The 24,269-nt window shown below is 40.3% G+C and overlaps 3 protein-coding genes across 3 annotated transcripts in view; 2 read left to right on the top strand and 1 right to left on the bottom strand.

Moving 5' to 3' along the window:
* Positions 1 to 625: 625 nt before the first annotated feature.
* On the bottom strand, positions 626 to 14,428 carry slc22a18 (solute carrier family 22 member 18). Its single transcript, XM_072379966.1, has 10 exons — positions 13,968 to 14,428; positions 10,595 to 10,692; positions 10,344 to 10,489; positions 9,505 to 9,637; positions 8,378 to 8,490; positions 4,629 to 4,739; positions 3,807 to 3,907; positions 3,638 to 3,739; positions 2,830 to 2,950; positions 626 to 1,770 (listed from the first exon to the last, which is right to left on the bottom strand). The coding sequence occupies exons 1-10, from the start codon at positions 14,124 to 14,126 to the stop codon at positions 1,583 to 1,585; spliced, it is 1,272 nt and encodes a 423-aa protein (XP_072236067.1). The 5' UTR covers positions 14,127 to 14,428; the 3' UTR covers positions 626 to 1,582.
* Positions 14,429 to 15,259: 831 nt separating this feature from the next.
* LOC140301497 (very-long-chain (3R)-3-hydroxyacyl-CoA dehydratase-like) lies at positions 15,260 to 23,397 on the top strand. The gene is made up of 11 exons (XM_072379965.1): positions 15,260 to 15,463; positions 17,121 to 17,166; positions 17,247 to 17,320; positions 18,272 to 18,436; positions 18,621 to 18,669; positions 18,789 to 18,899; positions 19,310 to 19,437; positions 19,642 to 19,754; positions 19,839 to 19,945; positions 20,616 to 20,747; positions 20,921 to 23,397. The coding sequence occupies exons 1-11, from the start codon at positions 15,383 to 15,385 to the stop codon at positions 20,995 to 20,997; spliced, it is 1,083 nt and encodes a 360-aa protein (XP_072236066.1). The 5' UTR covers positions 15,260 to 15,382; the 3' UTR covers positions 20,998 to 23,397.
* The window catches only part of LOC140302323 (sodium/potassium/calcium exchanger 1-like), a 30,422-nt gene continuing 28,359 nt past the window's right edge, over positions 22,207 to 24,269 (top strand). The window contains exons 1-2 of the mRNA XM_072381155.1: positions 22,207 to 22,261; positions 23,265 to 23,275. Of these exons, the coding sequence (XP_072237256.1) occupies positions 22,207 to 22,261; positions 23,265 to 23,275 (66 nt within the window). The remainder of the gene's footprint in view (positions 22,262 to 23,264; positions 23,276 to 24,269) is intronic.

The following is a 24,269-nucleotide window of genomic DNA, read 5'->3' as shown; positions in this document are numbered from 1 at the left end:
AAATTCTTTCAGAGATGCATGAACATCCGTAATTCTAGCCTACAGCTGGACGTAAGTAAACTATAGTTAGTATCCGCAATTGCAATCTTTTCCAGTTGAAATAATCTACATTCCAGTTATAACCTCCATTAATATCACTAGAATGAATGGTACCATTAGACTAAAGGTAACCAGGGAAGTGCTACACATTTATTTGACATTTTTTTCTAATCTTTGCTTAAACTGGAAGGAGGAAGTTATTGCTTTCTGCTTAACAACCTGCAGACATTTGAAATGTGACAATGAGCGTCAACTAGACACCGTCAGAGGTCACAAACCCAGAAGTACTGGGAACAACCGTTTAAATCTTTAACAGTGTGCTCTACTGTATTCAGTCATCATCCATCCATCCAGCCTTTTTCTATATCCACTTAATCCAATTCAGGGTGACGGGGAAGCTGGAGCCTATTCCTGCTGCCATCAGGCAAAAAGCGGAATAGACCTTGGACGGGTCGTCTGTCCATCACAGGTACGGTCATCATGTGATCTTCATTTCACTTTAATCTAAAGTCCATACAGCTGACATTTGAAAGATCTGGATCATAACGGCTGACATGTTGTCACAATAATAACCTTCACATTTACATTTCATCATTTGGAATATTCTTTAATCCAAAGAGATTCACAAGTGAGGAGCTTCAGAGCAGTGAGAAACCTTGGTCTACACAGACGGTGCTACATACCTTTACATCTATTCAAATAACAGAGTACAGGTAGGGTTGGTACAGCTGTACAAAGTGAGAGCAGAAGTTCATGAAAGTGCTGGCTGGACGTGTTAGGAGAGCAGGTTTCTGCTCTGAAAGCATTTGGTATAGTGTTGCACCATAATGGAAACACAATTATTAAAGCTAAAACTCTAAAAAGCATCATATGATAGAACTGTTTAATACACACTGCCTTTAAAGTATGATAAATATCCCTACCCCCTCTATCTCTGCACTTTATCTTTCTGCATTTCCTTCTATGCCTGCACTCTATCTCTACTCTGTCACCTCTGACAGAGTCGGACTAGTGGTTCCTTCTATGTAGTTTATTGTTAGCTTTTTATATAGCTTGTTATAGCTTCATTTGTAAGTCGCTTTGGATAAAAGCGTCTGCTAAATGCATAAAAATACAAAAAACATACAAATATATTACATTTTTAAATGTTTGATTAAAACCAAGAACACATAAAAAAGCAAAATACCACTATAAATCTAAACTGGATAAAAAATTGTGTTAACTGGCCCAGTATTCAATTATATAAAATCATCTTTAATAGAGTCTCGATAGCAGCAAACATATTCAAAATTGTTACTGAGGCGTGAACATGAATTCTGAACTCTGTACATGAGGCATCCACAGGTAAAATGAGGGATTTGCTGCCATCTGGTGGCTTGCTCCTGAACATCCACGGCTTGTACAAAAGAGCAACAGCAGTGCTGACTGAAAACTGGAGGGATTTATAGTCATATAAACTTGTGAATGTATGACGTTGAAAAATTTAACGATTGTCTCTAAGATCAAGTAAAATAAAATTCCATCTCCTCACCCCGGAAGGTTTTTATTCCCTGGTCTTTTCACTCTTCCTGAGGCGGCGGTACAGCAGGTAAAAAAACACGATGATATTCACAAAAAACTGGATTATACCTATAGAGGAAACTCCATATTTCATATACAGGAAGCCACCGATAGTCGGCCCGATTGTGCGAACAAGGGATTGGACAGATGCACACAGGCCCAGCATCGTTCCTGAGTACAAGAGCAGAGGGAGGGGAGTCAGTAAGTTACATAACTTCGGTTTTAATTGTTGAAGGTATCCTTTCACTTGACACCAACACATCAGAGATTTAGAAAGGTTACACTTCCCTCACTCCTTTAATTTAAAACAGCTACATTCAAATGCAGTCACATATCAAGCAATACAAATTCAATCCTATGAGTCAGCACTAGGGTTGTCAAACGATTATTTTTTTTAATCGCGATTAAGCGATTTTTTCCATAGTTAACTCACAGAGTTTGAATCAAATAAACAAAGAAAAAAATGTCTTTTATCTTTTATTTCTTCTTTTAAATAAAAAAGTGCATTGTAGACTTGACATGTCTATTTAAAAAACACAGCACATAAAATGCCAGAACAATGTGGTCTTAAAACTGAAGAGGTAGTAGACAACAAACAGAACAGGGCCTAATGACAGTTAAATGAATGAAAAACTGCAGTCATTAGACACATCAGATTAAGAACTCTTAGTGACTTTTCTCCTATTTATTAAGCCAATTGCTAAGGAAGCGATCAAACAATATTAACGCGTTTTCTTTTCTTTAATTAATCGCATCGCGATTTTTCCATAGTTAACTCGCAATTAATCTCTATATTAAAAATATAGTTTGAAACAAATAAACACTAAGAAAAAGTGTCTTTTATCTTTTATTTCAAATAGAAAAGTGCATTGTAGACCCACTTGACATGTCTATTTAAAAAACACAGCACATATAGTGCCAGAACAATGTGGTCTTAAAACTGAAGAAAGTAGTAGACAACAAACAGAACAGGGCCTAATGACAGTTAAATGAATGAAAAAATGCAGTCATTAGACACATCAGATTAAGAACTCTTAGTGACTTTTCTCCTATTTATTAAGCCAATTGCTAAGGAAGCGATCAAACAATATTAACGCGTTTTCTTTTCTTTAATTAATCGCACTGCGATTAACGCGTTAACTATGAGAGCCCAAGTCAGCACCTAAAATATCCCTGAGAATGCCAACTCCGATCGTGTGCTCTGAAAGGAGATAATGGGGGTGAGCTCACCTGTGTCGGAGGAGGGGACGCTCTTGGTGAGCATGGTATCAGTGATGACATTAAACACACTCAAAGAAAAGATCATTGGTGTGACGGTGATGCAGAACTGGAACACGTTCTGCATGTAAGCCTGCACCAAGTAAGGAAGAAGAAGTTATTTCAATCGCAGTTTCAGAATTACATCAGACAGGATTTTAGATGCCAGCATACAACATCTTTCCAGACAACACCTGTAATTATTGTTCATTGTGGTGCCTATGCCAGGCATCTTTTGACTGATCAGCCCAAAGCTCAGTTTTTCACTCTGCCTCAGATCATCTTGAACGAGTTTGGACCAAGAAAAAGCAGCAGCTATGGGTCTCGTTATTTCTTTCTTTCTTGCGTCACTGATTATGGTTTTCAGGAGAGTTCCTGATCAAGATCATGACTCGATGTTGGTTTTCATTCTTGTCCCTCCATCTACAAATATTCACCCAAACTTCTGCTCTGTAACTGATGAAAAATCCTCACATTCTTGAAAAACAAAGTCTTTGCACTGTTTTAATGAACATATCAGAGTTTAATTGGTTTTCCATCAGTGCATTATGTTCACATGTAAGAGAACATGTAAGTTACTTTGAAAGTTTTGAGATTTTCCATTACATGAAGGAGTAATTCATCTTTTAAAAGTGAGGAAAGAACATCCTAAAGACACAAGAATATAAATATCTATCAAGGTTGAGTAAATTACTACATGAAGCTGAAACAAGTCTGCTCATTTAATCAAGTCTTCCCAGCTAAGATGTGTGTAAAGTCTGTGTAAAGTTTTCTCGTTTACCTGAGCCAGACCCACACAAGCTGCGACTCCAATGGACAAAAGCAGCAGCGATTTCTCCGCATATCTGGAAGTGAGTCGACCGATCACTCCTCCCTGAACAACCTGAAAGACCAAATACCGTCTGAAGCATGCAAACACCTCAACCACTGACAAAAAAACTGGATTTTACCATTTGGATAATGCCAAAATAGGCCATCAGGTAGCCATTCTGCTGAGGCTGCAGCTTGAAGAACTCCAGAGCAATGATCGAGAACATCACCTGAAATATGCCTTTATAAAACAGAGCAATTCTTGTGTAAGATAACACATTTCTGTCATCTGACCCTTTGTTTGACATTATAAATGTTATTATACAACAAGTAGTTCCGACCAAGCAATCTGATTGGCCAAGAAGAGATTTAGAACGTGCTCAAATCAGCATGACAGCACGCCTGACTCATCACCTAAAATATTACTCCGTAGTAATGTACATAGTGGAAAACTACGTTCCATTACACATTAGGAGCCTACTGGCGTGACTGATTGTGTTTCAGTTATTAGTCAGATCCCATGTGTTTCCATGGCAACGTGACCCGCACTCGCAAAAAAACTTTAAAATTTGAGAGCAAACTGTCCATCAACGTGGATACATTCTGATTATACATTTTATTTTTGTTGGCATTAGTTGTATAGTTGCTTCGGTCCTGACCGCATCACTGTTGTGCTCAAATGATGTTAAAGCACACCTTCGAGGGTAATATTGTTTCAGTCAATGATGACTAATTCAGTCAAATTAGCTTCACCTTAAGCGGTCTTTTAATGATTTTTTTACTTTATTGCATGCAAGAAATGCCTGAAGCTGCTGAACTTCAAACACAGACCGAACCAGGACCGACCGCAACATTTTACATGTAAAACTCAGCCTCCAAACATGGCAAAACCATAAAAGAAAGTGTCATTTAAACATAATCTGTGATGTCTCTGAGCGAACCCCCTCCAGCACAACTCTCACCTGATGGCAAACCTGCAACTATTTTGATAAGAAAAATCCGCATCACTCCTGGAAACTTCATCAGTCTGGTGATATCTCCCAAACTGAATATTTTCTTGTCTTGGTTCTCAGCTGTTGAAAAAAAGCAAAGAGAAAGAGTAAACAACATGTTTGGAAAGACATGTTAGCTCTGACTGACCTGTTTAAAGGGGTGTCTGGGATAAGACTAGTTCCTTTTGAGACAGATTCAGAAAATCAAGTACCAGGAGAAGTTGTTTCTTTGCTGATAAAACCACCTCTCCACATACATTTCTTTAGTTTTGGTGTCATTCTACTCACAAACAAGACTTGAGAGGCACATTGTGGAGTTACTGAATCATTATAAGAGCTGCTTGTGGGTCTTCTTTGTGCTTAAGTTCAAACAGTTTGAGAGGGAAGTGGGAACAGCCAGAGCAGCAAAGCTTGGCCTTTGCATGGTGAAGTAGAAACGTGTCTGATCGTGGTTGCAAAATTCTCAAAAAGGCACAGATGGAGACAAAGTAAAGAGGCATAGGAGCAGCTTCAGGCCAGTTTGTCCTGCTCTCAGGACATATTTGATACATTTAGGCTAAGAATACCTGCCAGATAACGTCTAACTGACCCAAAAAAACAGCCACAGACATTTGTGAAACATTTTTCAGGTTTTTGGCAGTTTTTGTGGGCATTTTTCTTCAATGTTTTTTTCTGACAGATGCATTCTGGCCATTAAACCTACAAACATCTATTACAGCCAGGCCTAAATAAGTCTTACGCCTACAAATAATACACTCGGCTTAACAATCTAACACAGATCCACAGCTGAATGTTCCTATCATGTCAGAAGAAAATGTTTTAAGGCATTTTAATTCACTAACTCTTCAGATTTATATGAAGATGTCACCTTGTTACATAAAGAAAACTAGGATTTACATTTATAATTTATTTCTATAAGATTGTACATGTCGAGCTTTCTACAAAAAGGTCAAAGACCACGTTCAATTTTGGCTCCAATAATGATTAATTTGGGCTTCAGCTGGGCTTTGCTGGATTCTGGGTGGAGATGGGACTGGTTGGACTGGACTCCAGACGAGGATTTCATCTTCTTTGTCTTCTTGGCTGTCCAGCTCTGCAGCTTTTGACTGAGCGTCTCCTTCCTGATGGCTGCTAATTCCTTCTTCCTTTTTTCAGCCGCGCTGTAGTACATGTTCCTCTCTGCTGTGACAGCTTTCAGCTTTTCTTTTCTGTTCCTGAGTATCACCCTGCATTGCTGGAACTGCAGAGATACCTGCGTCATACTTTGCTTCAGCTCCTCACATATCTTCTGAGCTCTCCACAGCTCTTGGTTCTGGCACTGCAGCTCATTCTGTGAGGACTCAACCTTCTGGACAGATGCATCCCGGGTTGGATTTCTCCTCATTTGAGGCATTTGTGGGTAAATAATTATTCTATCCCCTGTCAGATTCTCCACGGAGTGACAAGCTGTGTATTCGACGAGCTTCTCCTTTTGTATGCGCAGCTCTTCCTCACAATTTCGTAGATTTCGCATCTGATCCTTGACGTCATTTTCAAGGAAACTCCTCTCCTTCTCAAGTCTCTGGTTCTCCTGCTTGAGGAGATGGATTTGCTTCATCTGCTCCTTACACTGACAGTCCTTTCTGTTGAGGCTCGACTGCTGATTGGAGATCTTGTCACACAACTCCGAGCATTCATTCTGGCAATGTAGCCACTTGTCACTGAAGCCATCTCTCTCTTTGACCACCTGCTCCAGTTGCTCCTTCAGATTTTGATGCTCAGCTCTTCGGTTGACTGCCTTCTTCTTCACTGACTGCAGCACCTTCTTCACTGACTCAACCTCGAGCTTCAGGACCTCATTCTGCTTGCGCTCCCTCCGCAGGTCCGTTTCCTGGAGGTAAATCCTCTTACCCAACACCAATATTTCATTTTTGCTGTGCACCAGTTGGGTCCTGAGCATGTCTCGAGTGTTGACCGCATTGTGGAGTCTTTGCTGCTCCACCCTTAACTGTTCACCATCAGTCATCAGAAACTCAACTTTCTTCTTCAGAGCTAGGTTTTCCTTCTCCAGGCTGCTGTTTCTCTGTTGAATATGTGCGTATTCCCGCCCGATATCAGGCAGGATCGATGACATGACATGATGATGATAGTCTGACATGGGGCTTGTCTTTTCCAAGTGCCCGATGTCAGCTTCAGGAGCCACATTTTTTAAAAGCTCCATCTATTTGGTTGGATTTACCATCAGTAGTGGAGCAGCAGTAAGATTAGATTTGAAATCTTGTAACCAAGGTAACCAGCTAACGAAGCATCATATGACTTCCCAGCATTCCAGCTGGGTTGGAAATGTTATTCTACTGATGACCAGAGCTTTTTTTTTGTTCTATGAGCCGTTTGCGTTTAATTCCTGTTCAGTTCAATGTTTGAATCTTTTTGTGCACAAAGCTGTGACTGAGCAGCTAACACAGCATTGGGTTAGGGTTAGGTTTAGGGTGAGTTAACAACTACAGTTAACTGTAGTTGTTAACATTAAATCAATTTGCAGAGGCACTGAAAATCAACATATTCTGGATTGTCCCTTTTATTTATCAACTATTACGCAGCATCTTAGCGAAAAAACTTGACTTCTTCAGCTTATTGCTGGTAATGACAGACGAGAGAAAGAATATTCTACATATTTCTTATGTTTCTGCATTCAGCAGACGCTTTTATCCAAAGCTACTTAAAAATGAGGATATAACATTACAGCTAACAATAAGCTACATAGAAGGAAACCACCACTTAGGCTCTGTCAGAGGTGACAGTGTAGCGAGAGACTGCAGGCATAGAGGGAAGTACAGGGCAGGAGATGGAGTTTGGGCTTCAAGACTTTCTTGAAGATAAACAGGGACGCCCCTGTTCTGGTAGGGTTCTGTAGATCATTCCAGCATCATGGAGCAACACATGAAAAGAGTCTGGATTGTCTTAAGCGTGCTGTAGGAGCTGCTAGAGGACAATCCTGTGACGACCGGAGGGACCGAGTCGTTACGTAAGCATTTTGCGAGAGCATTCGAGTAGATGGGAGCGGTTCAATTAAGCACTTTGTAGCTAACAGCAGTGACTTGAATCTTACCTCCAGATGAACATTCTGATTATTAAGAAGCAGCAGGAATAAGGTTTTATTTAAACTCGTAGTTTTGGGTTTGCATCTGAAAATGTCAGATTTATGACATGAATGTAGAATTATCACTGTTAGACAAATCAACTAAAAATGTAAAAGTTATTACATTAGATTGCTGGTTACTTGGGGGGTGCCAATAAAATAATCAGAATCTGTAGGTTACACACAGAAGTCCATGTGGAGAAAACAGCCAGTGAAAAATATAAATATTTGAATGTTTTCAACGAATATGTGGAAAAACTTACTTTTGCTATGACAGTTCAGTTAGTAATTGTAATTAAAGTGATTAATGTAAAAATGGTAACACATACAGGATCATTTTGGGACAAACTTTAACCTGATCCAGAGACAAACAAACAAGATTATAAAGATGGTCTAAGTTGGAGAAGAACTCATGAGCTGAAAGGGAGTTTTTCACGACATGAAACGCGTTGGTTAGTGAGCAGGTATGACTGAGCCGCAAAAAGCAAGAATAAATGCAACGCCCGCTCCCTCTCGCTGCCTTAGCTCTTTGTGCCATATGTTTAAATACACCAGCATTTCACAGATTCACAAACAGCTGAGAACGACCGGTGCAGCTTACATTTAGTGTTGCTTCTGGAGGCCTCAGCTTTAGTAGATTTAGGGATGAAGTTTAAAACCAACAATACACTCACAGCACTCCCCGCGGCGCCAACACAAGCAGTAAACTTCTCCCTTGAAAATAAAGGACAGAGGCGGCATTAGGTGGGCACATATCCATCGTGGTTTTGTTGCATTTCCATTATAATTTAAAGTGAGGATACTTTTTTGGCGACTTAGGGGCAGCAAAACAAGCAGAAAGCACAGCACTGACAGGACACAAAGTCTTATCTTTAATCATCAAAGTGGTGAAATCTGAGATGAAGCTTCAGCCTGTGAGGTAGGACACATCGGCCACATTGATTTAACTCTGCAGCAGCTCACAGTTTCTGTCATCGTCAGAAAGTTCCCATGAAACTGAGGGCTGATTGCTTATTATAATCTCACATATTATCAGTTTCCTGTAACATCAGAAGCCCTCTGTGCTGCCTCTGGCCCCCTAAAGCTGTGATTATGCTGCGACGTCACAGTGCTGTAACTATTCATACCGCTGCTTCAGGCACATTGGGCTCACTGCACTTTTCCACCTAAACAGTAGGCTTCTCTTTTGAGACAGTGGTGCCCTGACACCGCTGGAATAGCCTCCAAAGAAGCCATACAGGAAGTATAATAAGCCCAAACAAACGCAACGAACAGTTTCACATTTTTTTGGTGAACTTTTAAGCAGTTTTGGATGTTTTTCTTTTACAATCGTCATATTTTCTTGGGTTTTGATGTCTATAAAAACAGACCAGTTGGCACACTGGTTGATTTTATTTAATTCATTTACTGTTTGTAGAAACAGGAACATTTATGAATAACTAAATATGAATAAACTAATAAACCAGCCTATTGGCTCAGAGAAATTGATTTAAAACCAGCCTTAAAACTGTTTTATAGGCTGGTTTTAATCAATGCAGGCAATCCGGTACAACAGCATTAGTGTTACCGGCTCCATGCTATAAGCCATTTATATGCACTTTAATTTGAATTCTGATAAGCTGGATACATATTCCTAAATCTTTTCCCGCCTGATGTTAGGAACAGAAACACTGGGAATATATTTCAGTGGTTCTACTTCTCACATCCAAACACAGAAACAACACTCACCCGTAGTGTGTGTTCAGCTGTCCACCTAATGTGGAGCCGGCTATCATGCCGATGCCAAAGCACAGGCCGAGCTTGGCTAAAGAATCGGCCCGTTTCTCAGGTTCCGACAGGTCTGTAACCACCATCTGACAAGCTGTGGAAAGGAGACGGAACATGAAAGGTCAAACAGCATCTGTCTCAGGAAAATTAATTCAAATTCAATGAGATTAACACTGCAGATGAATAAATAGTTTAGATCACGGCAGTAAAGCAACATTTCAGTGACTTTTCGTTATTTTTAAACACACAGAACCACTTCAGTCATATTTCTGAAGGCTGTAAACAATGCTTGTTATATGAATTATACATCTAATAATTGTAATTAGCTGTGAGTTTCTGTAAATCTACACCAGAAGAAAGCACTAAATGTCCCATATTCAGAGTTACTGAAACAACAGAACGTGAATATCACAGCAGCAAAATCCTCCAAAACCCAAAATATTCAATCACCATTGATAATTTACAGAGAAAAGCAGCAAATGTTCTTTTTTTAAACACATTTTTACAGTTTCTGCTTAAAATTACAAAATGATTTGAGCTGTAGACGACAACAACGTCACACGCTGCTGCTAGTTAGGATAATTATTTTCTTTTGGCCTCTGGGTTTTACTAATTATGATGCATTTAAAGCAAAAATTAACCTGCGAGCTTGAGAATAAAGTCAAACTTTCAAAGCAGTTAAAGTGCTCAAAGATAGTCATAAAAACATAGGAAAGAATGAGATAATAATGATTGATCCACATCAGATGATTATTTGGCTTGAGGTTGCCAGAGATTGACTGTAAGTGAATGATGCTCACCGGGGATGACGTGCATGACGATTGTGGGGATTTTGTGGATGAACAGGAGGACAGGATTATCTGCTATGGCCAGCAGCACAAAGAATACAGAAGTTGCAGCACATGAGAGAGTCAAGGCTGCCCGTGCCCCAAAGAGATCTCCAAACCTGCCAACAGAACAAAGTCAAAAAGCCCGCAGACACGTTTTTACTGCCAGACAAGAGCAGTGAGGGCTGCTCACAGCACAGCAAGCAGCAGAGCCCTGCACTTACCTTCCAAACATAGGGCCCCCAATCAGCTGAATCACACCGACTGTCGTTTGCAAATAACCAAACCACAAGGTGTCGAAGCCAAGTTTCTTTGCCAAATACTGTAGAGACGAAATGAATAAATAATATAGAGAAACCAGTTTTAGACAAGTAAACCTCATGCATTTCTACATAGAACTAAAACTAAGAATTCAAATCTATGAAAAAACTTGTGTAGATTGTGAAGTAAACAAAAAATGAGTTTCCTTTCAGGAACTACTTATCTTTTTCAACAGCATCACACTTCTGGAAACATATTAACCGTTTTTATTTCACTGAGGAACTGAGCTTGGTCAAAAGTTAACTCAGAAAATGTTGAAATACCAAAGAAGAGCTGTTGTTCGACAGCAAAGGACAGTGATGGAACACTAAGCTGGAAAACCCAGCCTCCACAGGCACCTGTCTTAAACTTAGCTGGATTGTTTGGGGTGGTTGGTGCTCAGATGTAATCAGAAAGTGTTCAGCATATATGAGAGCTCCATCAAGACTGTTGGAAAACCCACAACCTCATTAAGCTCTGCGTGCACAGAGCCTCAAATTTTAAACATATTTGCTGCATACTGTAGTGAGAAGGTACACCCTGTTTCAATTTAAAGGTTTTATTAAAGTCTTAAGATTAGTTAAATAAAGCCTCAGATGGACAACAACTCAACTGTTTTACTCAATTACTAACATTACATAAGCAGTTGTTGCTGCCCATCAGTCTGGGAAGGGTTATAAGGTCATTTCCATCTGGAGTCCATCATTCTACAGAGAGAAAGATTATTCACAGGTGGAAAACATTCAGGACAGCTGTCAATCTGCCCAGGAGTGGACGTCCCAGCAAGTTCACCCCAAGGTGAAAAAGCCCAGAGCTACATCTCAGACTCTACAGGCCTCAGTTAGCATGTTAAAGGTTAAAGGTCATGACAGCACAGTTAGAAAAAGACTGAACAAGGATGGCTTGTTTGGAAGGGCTGCAGGAGCAGGTGTGTCCAAACTTTGACTGCTCCTACATGACGTTTCACAGTTTTAAAGTATGAAATCTATCCATGTAACACTCACTCGGCCTGAGGAAAAATGACAATAATTCCATAAGATATCTCTAATTCAGTCACACTCGTGTGATGTAAGATGGAGGTGACAGGTGACCAACTACCTGCTCCATAACAAACATGTGACATAACATTTTACTGGTATGAGTCAGACTTTGATGAATGTGACTGTCGGCCATATTTGTGCAAGACGTGAACGATTTCAGAGTTTTCTATCGAGGAGTAAAGAGGTTACAGTGGGTGCAGCCTGTTCCATGCTTAGAGATATCAGCTCTTATCAAACATGTGTTTCTTTCATAATATTTTGCTTATACAATCAGATGTATCATTCCATTTCTGCCACAGTTTTGCAGCTGCTGACTCGAATTTTTCAATAGAAACATTTGCCTGCATATGACCATTTTATGATACTAGTACAAGCTTTTGTGCAGTTATCTTTGAACTGTAATGAAATTACATGTTTTATAGTAAATACATTACTATACACTACTGTAAATACGACTATTTGGTGCAATATAAAACTGCCAGTAGTGTTAATTTTCTGCATTATGTTTATGTCACTGTTTATTACACTGATGAGGCAATAAAACATGCCTACAACATATATACAACACACTGTCTTTAAATTTGGATGTAAAATGAACAGTTATTTTAATTCTTAATTAATGAATCCTTTTTTGATACATCACTCAGTCAAAAAAAAAAAGAAATTCTACACACTAATGGACTAATAGTTTCAGCTCTAATATGCACAGACAAACTTAACTCAGTTATTAGGCAAGTCATATTTTTGAGGATTATTTGTATTAACGAACAGCTACAGTGCTCTCGGTCAATTTAAAATGCTAATAAACCTCAAACATGAATATTCAAGACAGTAAAAGTGAGGTTTTGGCTTTCCTAGGAGAATATCTATATGTGCACAGTCATTGGGCAACTATTAGTGTGCATAATTATTACACAGCTAAATTAAAAACACACATTTTTCCCATCTGACGTGATGGGAAAAATTTATTTCATTTTGTGACCAATAGCCACCCTTCTTTTGAATAACAGTGATAAGCCTTCCATTCATGGAGTCTGTCAGTTTCACCACGGGTGAGGAAGGGGGCCGTGACGTATTCTTTTCATCTTTAAGGCCTTAAATCATTGCATTTTTTAAAATATCCTGACTTCTTCCTGTACCACTGCTTGAACAAAGTGTCTTCTAAAAACTGGCAGTAGGTCTGGGAGTTGATTTGGAGTCCATCTTCAACCTGAAAAGGTCCAACGAGCTCATCTTTTTATAATACCAGCCCATACCAGTATCCCACCTCCACTTTGCTGGCGTCTGACTCGAAGTGAAGCTACAACCCAGCCACGGGCCACTCTCATTTCATCAGTCCATAACTCTTGATGCTTCAGCTTATGCGTCTTGCTCAGAGGTGGTCGTGTTTCAGCCTTCCTTACCTCGGCCATGTCTCTGAGCACTGAACATCTTCTGCTTCTGGGTAGGTTGCAGTTATGGAATATGACAGCACTGGCAGATAATGGGTTCCTGGTAGCTTCACGCTCGATTCTTCTCAAATTCTTGGCAGTTAATTTGTGTCTTTTATTCTCAATATGTTTCTTGCGACCCTGTTGACCATTTGCAACAAAACGTTTGACGGTTCACTGACCTCCTTAGGCCACACTCTACCTCATTACACAGATACACATCACCTGCTATGGTTAAATCCATTAATCATTCAAGTTTATACAGCTTGGAGTTAGAAAATATGCAAAAAAATTATGATATTGTCAAGATACTCACTTTCCTCTTTTCTACTTAAAGCACTATGTAAGAGTGTTAAAAGTAGCACCGCATTATCACTGAAAGATCACTGAGTTTAACAACATAATACATAACTGATTGTAATCTTTTTCTGCATTGATTTTATGTACAGATTTGTCAGATGACTGCCGTGGATCAAAATGCAGGCTTGAAACTCTCAAGTAAAGTACTTAAAATGTGTATTTTCACTTTAAACAATGTATTTATTTACAAGTATGCAAGTCTGCATAAAGTGATAGGGTGATAGGGTTTTTTAACTTCTCCCACTACTGTGGAGACTGTGTATTTTGCAGCTTTATGCTGTCAAGACTAAACAAAAGCAGCTAACCTTGCAGTGACACACTATATGGGTCACTTTTACATGTAAAGCTGCAGACCTTCTGTCATTATAACAACTGTGTTGTTTCATTTTCACCGTCAACTCGCTGTAATCAAAGACAGGCAGGGGGATTTCGGTTTCCTGCTCTGACATAAATATAGGGGTACTTACAGGGGTAACAGAAAACTGTAAAAACATCCAGGTGACATCCAAAGCGGCGATTATGTACACGATGAATATAATTTTCATCCTCTTCTGCTTGTCTGCGGCGATCGCCGGGGAGGAAACTGCAGCTCCGGAGGTTTCCTCGGTCATTTCACCTCGTCTCATTTTTTAAAACTTGCTAAAAGCACCTAAACAGCAACGTTAAAGTGATCTCCGCGCAAAGCACGCAGTTCACAAGTGAGTGGGAGTCAAACTGAGACCAAATCCAGGTGTGTCGTTGCCGGTGAAACGTCCTTTTGCCTGATGAACTTTCACATAAACTGTTTTCTAATCTTCTGGGGGCTGCACTTTGAAACAGAGTCGATAAGGAGGCGTATCTACGGTGGACGTACTGTACAGCCCAAGCCTTGAGTCGCAAACATTAACAACGCAAAACATAAAAAGTGGTTTCCGGTTTTAACTTTGTTGACCGGAACAGCTGAACGAACTTGAACGTCTCTCTAAGGAAATCCTATTTACAATGTGGAAGTTTGGTTAAATGATGTGTTCAAAAACTCCGACTTTACTCGTATTTTGATACTTTAAGGAGGTCCCGCTTTAGGGTCCCTTCTTATTGATTATTTGAGAAAAAACGATGATGACGAAGAGAAAGATGATGATTTGTGTTGTTGTTGGTCTTGAGAAAAGAAATATGAAGCTGTAAAACTGTTGTGTTTGCTTTGTGAACACACTTCTAAGAGACAAGAGAGGAAATACCATATCGGGTAATAATGTAATGGGATGAACAACATAGAAAATAATGAGAAAAATGTTTATTTGTTTATTTATCTTGTTTTACCTGTTCAGTATTCAAAATCCTTTTCAAACATACCAGCATTAGCTTCAGAAGAGTTTTCATATGCTCTTATAATGATATTTGACATTGTATAAAAAGTGTTTAACAAAGTATGCAACATTAAAACATAATAGTAATGGAGTTTTTCTCTGGCACGTGTCATTGCGTGTGCATATTTGTGAACAATTTGGCCCATGATACAGCAAGTTTCTTATGTAAACGTTGCTTATGTCATTAAACAATTATATATATTCTTGGCCTTACACTTTTCTAACGCCAGGTCGCGCTTATTGATTGTAATAGCGTTTGACAGACGCCAGATGACACTAAATAGACGCTATGTGGTATTTTGGCGAATCATGTGATTTATGACCCTTATGGCTTTCCATATTTTAGACTTTTGTTCTGAAACTACTCAATGGCGCTCTAACAGCCTTATTTTGAATTCCGGAGAGGACTTCCTCCCGGAAGTCCATTTCGTCGCCTGTCTTTGGCTATGTACAGCGGCGTTTGTTTCATGAGGACTTGTGGGTCCACCAGTTTCAGTGCCATTTCATGCTCTTGTGACACGTAAATATCAGTAAACATGCAGATACTGACTCCTCACGTTTACTGGGCTCAGCGGCACGGAGAGATTTATCTCCGCGTGGACCTGAGCGATGCCAAGGTAGGACAGAAACAGCATGCAGCTGCGTGCTTTCAGCTTCAGCTTTCAGACAGTCAGTGTTAAATTACTGCACAGATAATGTGTTTAAATGTGTCTTCTTCAGTGGTGTCAGTTAGCAAGGTGACGTTTGCGCCGCGTGCACTCAGCCGTTGCTTTACAGTTAATTGTTAGCTAGTGAAGATGTAGCCACAGTTAAAGCTGTAATGTTGGCTAAACTGACCTTTAACGTGTATCTATGGTGGCCATAAGAAAACAGAAATATGAATATGTCCATTAATTTATCCCCTGTTCAGAGAATTGTGCATGTTGGGGGACTTTGCGGCCTTAAAAATATGATAGTTGTCATTGTTAGCCGGCTGTTATCATCCATTAAGGTCGCTACCTGTTATTTTTGAGTGTTGTTAAATTATGTTGTCCGCTCACGATCTCCAGCTTCAATTATTTCTGTGGAATAACGGCTTTAATGTGTGTATGACTTTAATGTTTCAATGTCAGTTGTTGATTTTTCTTTATAAATGTATTCAATGTATTCAAAAAGAGACGGCTATAATTTGTCAGTTGGTTAACAGCCAGCTGGTTATCATTGTTACTGTAAAACATCTCCTTTATTAGCATAAAGAGACAAAAGTAAATAATTTTAAAAGCGTTTATCTGAATAACACGGTTCAATTACAGTACAATACACCTAAAAGATTTCTGCGTTAGATAATGACGGCTTTAGTCCGTCTTCCTTTATTTTTGTATTTGCATTTCAGTTATCAGCTGATAACCTGAGATGAGACGTTCATGCACAGAAATGTCAAAAAAGAAGCTCAAGGCATCATAAATGCACACAACTCGGTCCTAACCACAGGATTAAACTGAAACGTTTATCTTCAGCTCGTTTCTGAGCCTGTCTTTCCTGTATATCTCTCTGCTGTTTGTTTGCATTGGAAACCTGAATTACTAGTTCTTCCTTCTCTTCTTCCATCATCATTCTGCATCTCTCGGGCGAATGTCTTATAAAAGATGCATGACATTTTATGGCAGTTCTGGATCCCGTTCAACCTTTTAGCAGAATGGATTAGTGACAGCTGAAACAGGCGAACAGGAAAAAACAGCCATCAAGTTACACCCATTTACATAAATAAGAAGTGTGAGAAACTCCCCTCGATGTGGTGCGATACATTTATTCATTACCACAAAGCAGTTTATCCCCTGTTTATAAATATATATATATATATATATATATATATATATATATATATATATATATATATGGGTGTGTGGTGATATTCTAGATCTTTGTTTTCTTATAAAATCTAAACATCACCATCTATTATTTGATCCAACTGTCTCATCACAGACTGTTAAAACCACATCAGTGAGCACCAGAGTAGCACTGGTCCTTCGTGACCAATAAACTCACTCAATTATTAACCGAGTTACTCCTGTTTCAGTTGTACCGACCTGCTGCTGGAGATTAAGAGTTAGTTATTAGGGTTATTTTACTTGACTATTATTAAGCTGAGTGCAGAGACCATTGTAGGAAAGAACCATCTAGAATCATTTTGGTCTTTCTTTTATTTAGAAAATAAAAAGGCTTATTTTTGGGGGGATTTTTGTTCATTGTGTATCGTACGTTTGGGTTGTGATGACTGCCTTTTGTGTTTTTCAGAATCTCAATATCAGCCTTCAAGAGAACAACAAACTTCAGTTCAGAGGTTCGTACCAAAATGCTCAGTTGCAGAGTCGTGAATCCAAAGATATTCTTCAAGTTGTTAAAATGATGTTTGCTCCACAGCACAGGGCCATGGAGCTAAAGGAGATAATGAATACGAGTTCAGTTTGGAGTTCCTGGAACCCGTGAGACCCGAGGTATCAATCTTTATTCTTATTCCTATTAAAGTAGGAGTCTGAGTTAATCAGAAGGCCTTAAGTTGAGTGTGCTGTGTCGCTGAATCTCTGGTATGATGGGAGGAAATGCTAAACCCTGCTGAGGTGCTAATGTAAGTCTGGGCCGTGCACGCCATCCTGCAAAATATAAGGACTGGAAATGAATGGTTAAAATGAAGTGATGGCATTCACATGTTTGTAATGACCTACCAAATGATCTGTTCGGTGCTGCAGGGATTTGTGATGCACAGCGAAGTATCTGAGTGAGCAGCAGTAGCTCCTTCTGTCTCTGTCTGAGGTGGAGTCCCAGGATGTTTAGCCACATGAAATTTATTTCTAAGACCTGAGACTTACGACTGTCAGACGGCTTTACAACTTGACCGTTTTTACCAACAGGCGAAGTTTGTTTGTTCTTTTTAAAGAAGTCTCGTCTTCACACATTACAGATACCCACATCATTTAAAGGGGAACTCCGGTATTTTTAAACCTGGACCATATTTCTGGCATGAAATACGTTCATCTACTCACTGAGAACAGTTTGTTGAAAGTCGGCGTCTTTCGGAAGATATTTAGATTCCTCGAGATCCATATAACGGAGTGAACGGGGCTTAGAGGATGCAGCCTCTAAATAAGGCATTATCTGTCTTTATTTCACCAATACTTTAAGAAGAATGAATGAATGAACGTGTGCTATAGCTCTGTTAGCTCATAGCTGCTGTGTTGTTGTTATTGGCGGCTATCGGGGGGGGTTATAGAGGCTTTCTACACACTCGTCTACTGGGATGATGTCATCGGCGGGCGCTGCTGCAGCGTATTTCATGTCAGAAATAAGGTCTAGGTTTAAAAATATGGGAGTTCCCCTTTAATTGCCCTTGAGATATTGCTTATGTCTATGTTCAGAAACTTTTATTCCTTTAACCCTGTGATTATTAGATCAACCACAAGTCCACTCAGCGAGATGTGGACATCAAGATCAAGAAGCAGGAGGTGCGATGGTGGGACCGGCTGACGCTGCAGGAAAAGAAGCCTCTGTTTCTGGCTCCAGACTTCGACCGCTGGCTGGAGGAATCTGATGCTGAGATGGAGCTTCAGGCTAAGGTAAAGCCTTGAATAATCATTCAAGTTGGTTTCAATGAGCAATGTGTGCAGCTCTAGTCTCAGACCATGCAGACATAATGGTGTCTAAGGCTTGATTTTATTCTGATATAAACGCGTTAAGTCACTTTAAAAGTTGTCTTAATGTGAAATACGACAAATCACAGTCACTATGTTGTTCTTTCAGGAGGAGAAGATAAACAAGATAAGTGTGGAGTCAAGAGTTCGGAAAGACCGTGAGTCACACTCAGTTGTTCCCTCCAAAACGTCAGAAATGTAGATGAGTTTTCATCACCTTTGTTGTTGTGGACGTTACACATCGTTGGAGTTTGATTGTCTTCCTCTGTTTGCTCAGCCTACCTCGGGCTGAAGAAAGGCTACTTGTTTATGTACAACCTGGTGCAGTTCCTGGGATTCTCCTGGATCTTTGTCAACATGACCGTTCGACTCTTTATTCTTGGTCAAGGTTTGTGGAAAACAACAAACACAAAAATACACTTATGTTTGCATGTTTACCTTTGATACTTTGGATCAATTTGTTCTTTAATTTAAAGAATATCCAACACCCGAGAGAAGATGAGAGGAATTAAAACTGAAACAATGGCACTCTTTAATATCTTTTGAGTTTTTTGGTTGCGAGATGAACACAATAACCACCGTGACGCACTAAAAAACAACAAACGGGAGGTCCAGAGGACACGGCGAGAGAGCTCTGTGGTTTTGTTTGTGAGGAGCTATTCACAGCTGATCTCATTTGAATAGAAACAGGAACACAACCCCACAGCAGGGATTTGTTTTGCAAATGATAGTGTTTTTATTTAGAGCCTCAAGCAACGTGCTGCCTGATCGTGTTTGTTTGTGTCTCGGCCTCCACAGACTCTTTCTATGACACCTTTCACACCACGGCCGACATGATGTATTTCTGTCAGATGATGGCCGTTCTGGAGGTCGTTAATCCCCTGTTGGGTTTGGTTAAGACTGGATTTTTCCCTGCTATGATACAGGTAACACAGAGGAGATGCTTCTTATATTACTGTGATTTTCATCAAAAAAACTCCAGTAACAGTAACTAAAGACAGTCAGTGCAGCTAAAGCACACAATCCCCTGAATTTACTTTTAGACTCTAAAGGCACGACATCACCTCCAGCTGTGGACTGCATGAGGTTTAATCTGAGACTCTGTCTGGTTCTGCTTTGGGATGTTTCAGGTTGCAGGGAGGAACGTCATTTTGTTTGTCATCTTCGGCAGCCTGGAGGACATGCAGAACAAAGCTGTCGTCTTCTTTGTGTTCTACCTGTGGAGCACCATTGAGATCTTCAGGTCTGCTCAAGTCACCTTCTTCCTGTTTCCTGGTGAACCGCTTGTCTCCTGTTTTTAACATCAGCTTCTCTCCCTCTGTGTCAGATACCCTTTCTACATGCTGGCCTGCATAGGCACAGAGTGGAAGCTGTTAACGTGGCTGAGATACAGCCTCTGGATGCCTCTCTACCCACTGGGGGTCTTAGCTGAAGGTGTGTGACTCCCTGGTTAGTGACCTTAAAGGGGAACTCCGGTATTTTTAAACCTGGACCTTATTTCTGGCATGAAAAGCAAAATGAAATGATGACGTCATCGACGCCCGCCGCAGCACAGCTCATTCACTCCTTCTGCTCTGTGACAGTCGGCTAACTTCACACAGAGTTTGCTGCTGATAGTTTTGTGCAACATGGCAGGATATTTATCAGATTTTGACGATGTGGACGACAACTTTGAGTACGATGGACGTTCTTACCGGAGTGAATGAGCTGTGCTGCAGCAGCGCGTCGATGACATCATCCCAGTAGACGAGTGTGTAGAAATCCCTCTATAACCCCCCCCGATAGCCGCCAATAATAACAACACAGCAGCTATGAGCTAACAGAGCTATAGCACACATTCATTCATTCATTCTTCTTAAAGTATTGGTGAAATAAAGACAGATAATGCCTTATTTAGAGGCTGCATCGTCTAAGCCCCGTTCACTCCGTAATATGGATCTCCAGTTATCTAAATATCTTCTGAAGGACGCCAACTTTCACCAAACTGTAGATGAATGTATTTCATGCCAGAAACAAGGTCCAGGTTTAAAGATACCGGAGTTCCCCTTTAAGCTGGTTTCACTCGTGACTCTTACCGTGTGTTCTGTGCTCGTTTTTTTTCCAGCGGTGGCTGTGATCCAGTCCTTGCCCATTTTTGATGAAACCCGCCTGTTCAGCATCCCACTCCCTGCTGTGCTCGGACACTCGTTAAGCTTCTCCTACACTTTACAGCTCTACCTGGTTCTCATGTTTCTGGGTGAGCCGTCCGCTCACATCACTTCATTCACGTTTGCATTTTATGGTTTTTAAACTGATTTGAGAGCTTAAAATGAAATGTTGAAGAGTTATGGATCACCAAAGTCAAGCGTTTTCAGGTCTTTTCAGCTGTGTAATGTTTGTGGATCTGACCAAAGTTCTGCCTCCCTTCAGGACTCTTCGTTAACTTCCGACATCTGTACAAGCAGAGACAGAGACGCTACCGCTCGAGGAAGAGGAAAGTCCACTAACTGAGGGACCAGTTTACGCTCCCTGTAGCGCTTTATTTTGATTTATTTTCCTCCTGTTGCCTTTTCTCTTCCTTCCTACACACAAACTGTGCTGATGATGGATTATTCCTCCACGGGGTGAACTGTATCCTGTAAATCCCTTTGCACCAGCTTGAAAACACGTACTGACCGACCCGGTACTTTTAAGCTCTGAGTTTTATTTGTTACTACGTGTACTCTGTAGAAAATAGCAGTAATCATTAAGATTTCCACACTCGAGCTGTCTGCCAGCAGCCCTCGTCTATGGTTTTGTTTTTTTTCACATTATTATTGATTTTTTTTTTAACAAACTGCTGGCAGAAGCATAGAATTAATTTGTACATGTTTGTAAAATCTATCCATGTGTGATCGGACGGCAGTTTATCAGCTGTTCTATGTATGAAGTTACCATGACTTGTCAGATGTTGACAGAGCCGTGAACAATGCGTTCACCTTTTTCTCCACACAAACCGCTGTTTTAGAAAAAGAAAGCATGCGTAGTGAGACTGTGGGCGCCTCATGCAGGTTTCAGAGCGTGCACGCACACATTTTAGAGCACTTTTACACTCGTATGAGGTGGAAATGGAAGAAGGGGCAACAGAATAGTGTAGTGATACTTTTGTTCTGGTTGCACTACGCTCACAGAGCTGTGGAAGACTTGGATAAATGAACCTTTAGAAAGAGAAGAAGTGCTGAGACGATTCAGAACATGTTGCCTTCTTTATGCTCTGAACTTTACTCTCTGAAACCTGAAGGCTTTTTTCTGTTCATGACTCCGGATCTCCATCCATCCATTTTCTACACCCACTTAATCCGTCGGTCGTGTCGCGGGGGGTGGAGCCTATGCCAGCAGTCTCTGGGCGGGAGGCGGGGTTCAACCTGGAGAGTCTGCCAGTCCATCACAGGGCCACACAGAGACAAACGACCACACACCCCTAAGGATGATTTTAGAGTCACCAGTTAACCTAACAGCATGTTTTTGGACGGTGGGAGGAAGCCGGAGTACCAGGAGAGAACCCACCATACACGGGGAGAACATGCACAGAAAGAACCAGCCGGGCGTTGAACCCTCTCGCTGTGAGGCGACGGTGCTGACCACCACGCCGCCGTGCAGCCCCCCCACTCCAGAACTCTGACAAGCCTTCTCTGCTGCTGCCGTCACTGAGCGTCTGCATCCGTTCATGCTCAAAAATGGAAGTGAGAGTTAGGTCCGTGCACGAGATCGAGATTCTTAAGGGAACCACACGTCGGCACGGTTTTATGAATCCAGCCAAAAGAAGGCGTTTTCACGGTTTTACTCGTGAATGTGCACGTCTGCTCCGGGACTCGAGCAGCGCTGGAACATTTTCAATCACAGCTCGTTCACTCTGTGAGGGCGTATCAAAAGCTTTGTGCGGTTTCTAAATGCAGGATACGATGCTTCCATCAGCTGACTCGTCACTGGTGGGAGGTTTAATATTAGTTCTGTTTCCTGGTCAAACAGTAACCAGGTTATGAACCGTAACCTCACCTAAACTGACGATGGATCAGTCTCATCGTAGCCGTGGGAAGTGGTTCAGTTGGGAAGGTTGTTTAACCTGAAGTCAACAAGCTTGAATGCCCCTTTTTATTCATCTGTAATGAAACGTTAAGATGTGACATGCCTTTACAGAGGTGTCAGAAGTGCATTTAAGCTTCAAGCCTTGGACGAATCAGTCGTTCGGTGCTTTGAATATTAACAAATCTCTGTGGTGTGAAACATTTTGAACTGTTTCCCTCATAAAGGCCTTCTGTGGACCTTTTTAAATACATTCACACCCAAAGCAATATTTATTTTCCTGTGACGTTTGCATCTTCCGTTTTTTTGGTACAGATATAAAGAAACATAAAAGTAAAGTCAGCAATTTACGATAAAATCAGAAGTTTTCACCCTCCAGATGATGATCATATTAATTAAGGCTCAACATAACAGGAAGTTTTAAGATTCTTTTGCATACTGAGATAAAGTGTTTCAGATGATGCTCTTAGCCTAATAATTACAACGTTAACATATTTCTATCCGATTAGGAGCGACTGTACCTCCCAGATTCTGCTACATTATAAGTAGAATTAAAAAAGATAAAAATGGTTCCTTCTGAGTGGTTTAGCCCAACAGATACTGTGTACTGCTTTAATTCTGTTCGTGTGTCGTTGTTTTGTTTCATCATGGAGTTATTAGCCATTTGGGAGCCCTCATTTGTTGTGTATTTATTTGTTTTTGCTTGTTCCAGATCGTTTGCATGTCTGTTTATTGCATTTTTCCAGCTGATCTTATGAAGGCAGACTTGGACCGATGCTGTGTTTGATCACCTTTTCCTTCCTTGAACAAAGAAATTAAAAGCGTTCCTTTTTATTTAGAGATGAGCTGCATTTTGTCGGACTTTCTTTGGTTCTGTGTATGTTGGATTCTCAACAGTGGAGATTCAAATATGGCTCCAGGGCTTCTGACCAAAAGCAAAAGCAGGTTATTTGGTGGGAATCTTTACCCAGCCGGGTCACCCAGAGGTTCTGTTGGTAAGTAACAAAAGAGTAACCGCAGCACTCGTATATCGGATCTGATTTTAAAACTGCTCACATTTAGGTGTGTGTGACTGTCTTTAGAACATGATGAGATTTGCTTGTGAGCAGCCAAACTGCTTCCTTATTTCTTAAATCACCTAAAACGTCTTGATTCCCTGAAATGTGCCCGACTCTCCCATATGAACACTGAACATCAAACTCTCCATTCAGAGATTAATTCTGAAAACACTTGAATGTTAACAGTTGAGAGAGGAAATGCACTCGGTCCTCATCCTATTCACACATTTTAAAAGCAACCTCTGTTGCAGTGTCCATGTAGGAACCTCCAAGAGTCAGGCTGGTAAGATAAGTCATTTAGTTTAAAACCATCTGATAGATCAGAACCAACAGATAACAGCATCTTTATTACAGGTGGGCCGGATTCTGTGAGACCAGGACAAAACAATGCATGTAAACTACTGCAAATTAAGATGAGTTGGACTTAAAAATTGGAAGAGAAACACGTGCAGAACAGGAAAAAAGTACCAAAAGGTTAGAAAAAGTAAACTTAAAAGGACACAGATGATTATAAAAATATATATTTACACATACAAATCACAATATGTACACAAAAGCAATTAAAATTAACAAGAATTAATACATTTACAAAAAATGCACACTCAAAAGAGATTTAATCCCATTTGTTTAACAAATATGGCATTTCTTTTACAATATAT

This window comes from Leuresthes tenuis, unplaced genomic scaffold (genome assembly GCF_036924035.1).
Source record: "Leuresthes tenuis unplaced genomic scaffold, fLeuTen1.0.hap1 SCAF_2, whole genome shotgun sequence".
NCBI lineage: Eukaryota > Metazoa > Chordata > Actinopteri > Atheriniformes > Atherinopsidae > Leuresthes > Leuresthes tenuis.
The sequence above is the reverse complement of the archived record's forward strand: the minus strand, read 5'-3'. Positions and strand labels throughout refer to the sequence as shown.